Source organism: Pygoscelis adeliae, unplaced genomic scaffold (assembly GCF_000699105.1).
Source record: "Pygoscelis adeliae isolate BGI_AS28 unplaced genomic scaffold, ASM69910v1 Scaffold689, whole genome shotgun sequence".
Taxonomy (NCBI): Eukaryota; Metazoa; Chordata; class Aves; order Sphenisciformes; family Spheniscidae; genus Pygoscelis; species Pygoscelis adeliae.
This window is the reverse complement of record NW_008825440.1, coordinates 46,772-49,280: the sequence shown is the minus strand read 5'-3', so window position 1 is coordinate 49,280 and position 2,509 is coordinate 46,772. Positions and strand designations below refer to the sequence as shown.

The window sequence follows — 2,509 nt, the reverse complement described above, 5'->3', positions numbered from 1 at the left end:
TGGCAGCCTGAAGATTGCAGTGGCCAAGCCCTGGCACTCGGGGGTCTACATAGGCTTGGCCATCAACAGCCCCCGCAATTTCAGCAGCCTGTGCGAAGTCAACGTGACGGTCCACTACCCCAAGCCGGACGGGGAGACCTTCAGCACCGGCCTCACAACCCTGCTGGGGTGCATCGTGAGCCTGCTGCTCGTGCTTATTTACTTGTACCTCACGCCCTGCCGCTGCCTGAGCTGCTGCAAGAAGCCGGCTCCTCTCAGCCCTCCGCAGGAGTGCAGCGCCCAGTCCTCCATCCTCAGCGCCACTCCCCCCGCCACCGACGGGCCAAACCGCAAAGTCAGCACCAACAAGCACGTGGTCTTCCTTGAGCCCATCAGGGAGACGCAGAACGGCAAGATCCGCCTGGCCCTTGGCGAGGACTTCCCCGATGCCAAGCACCCCAAGGTCCTGCAGCTCAAGTCAGACTCAGAGTCCATCAGCTCCGCCTTTTCGGACACCCCTATCGTGTCATAGCAGGGAAGGAGGGAGGGAGCTGGGAGGAGAGCCGGGGCCTCCCGAGAGCTGTTCTCCTCCATTGCTACTAGAAGCAGGATTATCGGGCACCCTGAATTCCCGGCTTGACTGCGACCTGCGAGTGTGATTGGCATCACCCGCAACTGCTTCAGCTGCAAGTCCCTGTGGGTTTTGGGCTGGGGGCACATTGGTGTCCAGCAAGAGCTCTTCGTGCAAGCCACTGGCAACAGCCTCATTAGCACAAGGGTAACGCTGACAAACCCAGCACGCCTGAGAAACCCCCACTTCATTCGGGCAGCCAAATTCCCTAATGGTGACACTGGGGGCTGGCAGTCTGCCAACATCCCTGGGCACGTGAGACCCAACCCGGTGCCACCGCCACCGACCCCTAGGCCAAGGAATAGCTGTGACGAGTGGGGCACTGTCCTCGTTCATGCCAGAGCTGCCGGGGATGGCGGTGCCGCCGTCCGCTCCCAGCCTGTGCCAGTCCCCATCAGCATGCTGTGGCCAGGAGCTGGGGGGAGTGTGACCCCGTCGCAAGGGGGGGGTACACACCCCCTCCCTGAACATGGCCATGCAGGAGGGATGGAGCTCAGTGCCTGACCAGCCATGCAGCCAAGCAAATGTTACAAGCTTTTGCCTCCCGACAAGCTGTAAATAGTCAAGGCAGGATTAGGTGATGCGATTCAGCGCCCCGACCCGCATTGCTCAGAGCTCCCCGTGCCACCAAGGACGATGAGGTCTCAGATGCACCACCTTCCTTCGCTGCTTCTCCTTGAGGTGGACAAACGCACTGCTAAAGCACAGCTATTTAGGCAGTAATCTAATAAGCCTATCGATAAATGTGAGTAATCCTCTCCTCTCTCGGGTCATAATTCTCTAGTTACTTTGGAATAAAAATGCCTATTTTTTTAAGCTCACGCTGGGCTGAGTGTCTCCTTGCCCTTGCAGGGCAGCGGCGCAGAGCTGCCCCGCATCCCACGGGCACAGAGGCAGAAGTCTGGGGGTCTGAGGGAGCCCTGAATTCCCACTGGCCCGGCACACGGAGCCAGGCGATTCACACCGGGCTCACAGCCTCTGTTCCCATCAAACGGCATTAGGTTGGCCTCGGAAAGGGGGTTAAATGGGCTGAGATGGAGCTGGTGGCCTGGGAGTGCTGCAAAAGGAGTGTCCAGTGGCTTGTCCCCAGGAGGGCAGGTCTCCAGTGACGACTGGGAGCTGGGGAGGAAGCGGCACCAACTAACACAAGGGCACATTCAGACCTCAATAGGGACGAGCAGGATTTAGATGCAGGGGAGAGGCACCCTGGGGAGACCTGCTCGGGGTCGGACTGGCCCTGTCTTTGGTTTGGTCCCGGCACTCCCTGCGGATGGAGCCTTCACCTCACCGGGTGCCTGCACCGCTTTCCCCAGGGCCCAGCCTTGCATTGCCCCCAGCACAGGGAGTGGCCCCCCCCCCCCCAGTAATGCCCTCATCTGCCGGCCACCACTGCCCCCTCCACAGCCGGAGCAGGAGCACGTGGCCTGCATGTCACCTGCAGCATGGGGGATGCTGGGGCCACCCCACAGGCAGGAACGCAGCTCAGACACAACCCAAAAATGGGGACCAGGATCCTTTGCAAACCTTCCCCCACCCCACAGCCCCTCACAGCCGTGTGCCCCTGCCCCAAGAGCTGCTGGCAGCCCTGTGACCGGTGGGAGAGGAAGGTCCATGGGGCATCAGGACACCTCTAGTGCCTGTCCTTCAACTTTGCTAGCCAGGAAACAAGCACCTTTTTTCCCAGCAAAAAGTCAACTGTGCCCAAAGTGCTTGTCAGAACCCCGCCATCCATCCAAGGAGGGGAGAGCATTTGGGAGAGCAGCTCTCCTGAGCCACCCAGCACCCCTCCTGACACTGACCTTGTGTGCAGCTTCATGCGATACATGCCCCACTGCCGTGCGCCCTGTGGCTGCTGCTTGGCAGCTGGCGAAGGCGACGGGATGCGGAGCGACAGGCCCC

The 2,509-nt window shown here is 60.8% G+C and overlaps 2 protein-coding genes across 2 annotated transcripts in view; one reads left to right on the top strand and one right to left on the bottom strand.

Annotated features, from left to right (window-relative positions):
- Positions 1-511, top strand: part of AMIGO3 (adhesion molecule with Ig-like domain 3) — a gene marked incomplete at its 5' end in the record, with an annotated part of 1,488 nt that extends 977 nt beyond the window's left edge. Inside the window, one exon of the mRNA XM_009331178.1 lies at positions 1-511. This exon is cut by the window's left edge and continues 23 nt beyond it. Coding sequence (XP_009329453.1) covers positions 1-511 — 511 coding nt within the window.
- RNF123 (ring finger protein 123) overlaps positions 1-2,509 on the bottom strand; it is a 51,195-nt gene that overhangs the window by 3,999 nt on the left and 44,687 nt on the right. The gene's annotated exons all lie outside the window — the stretch shown is intronic.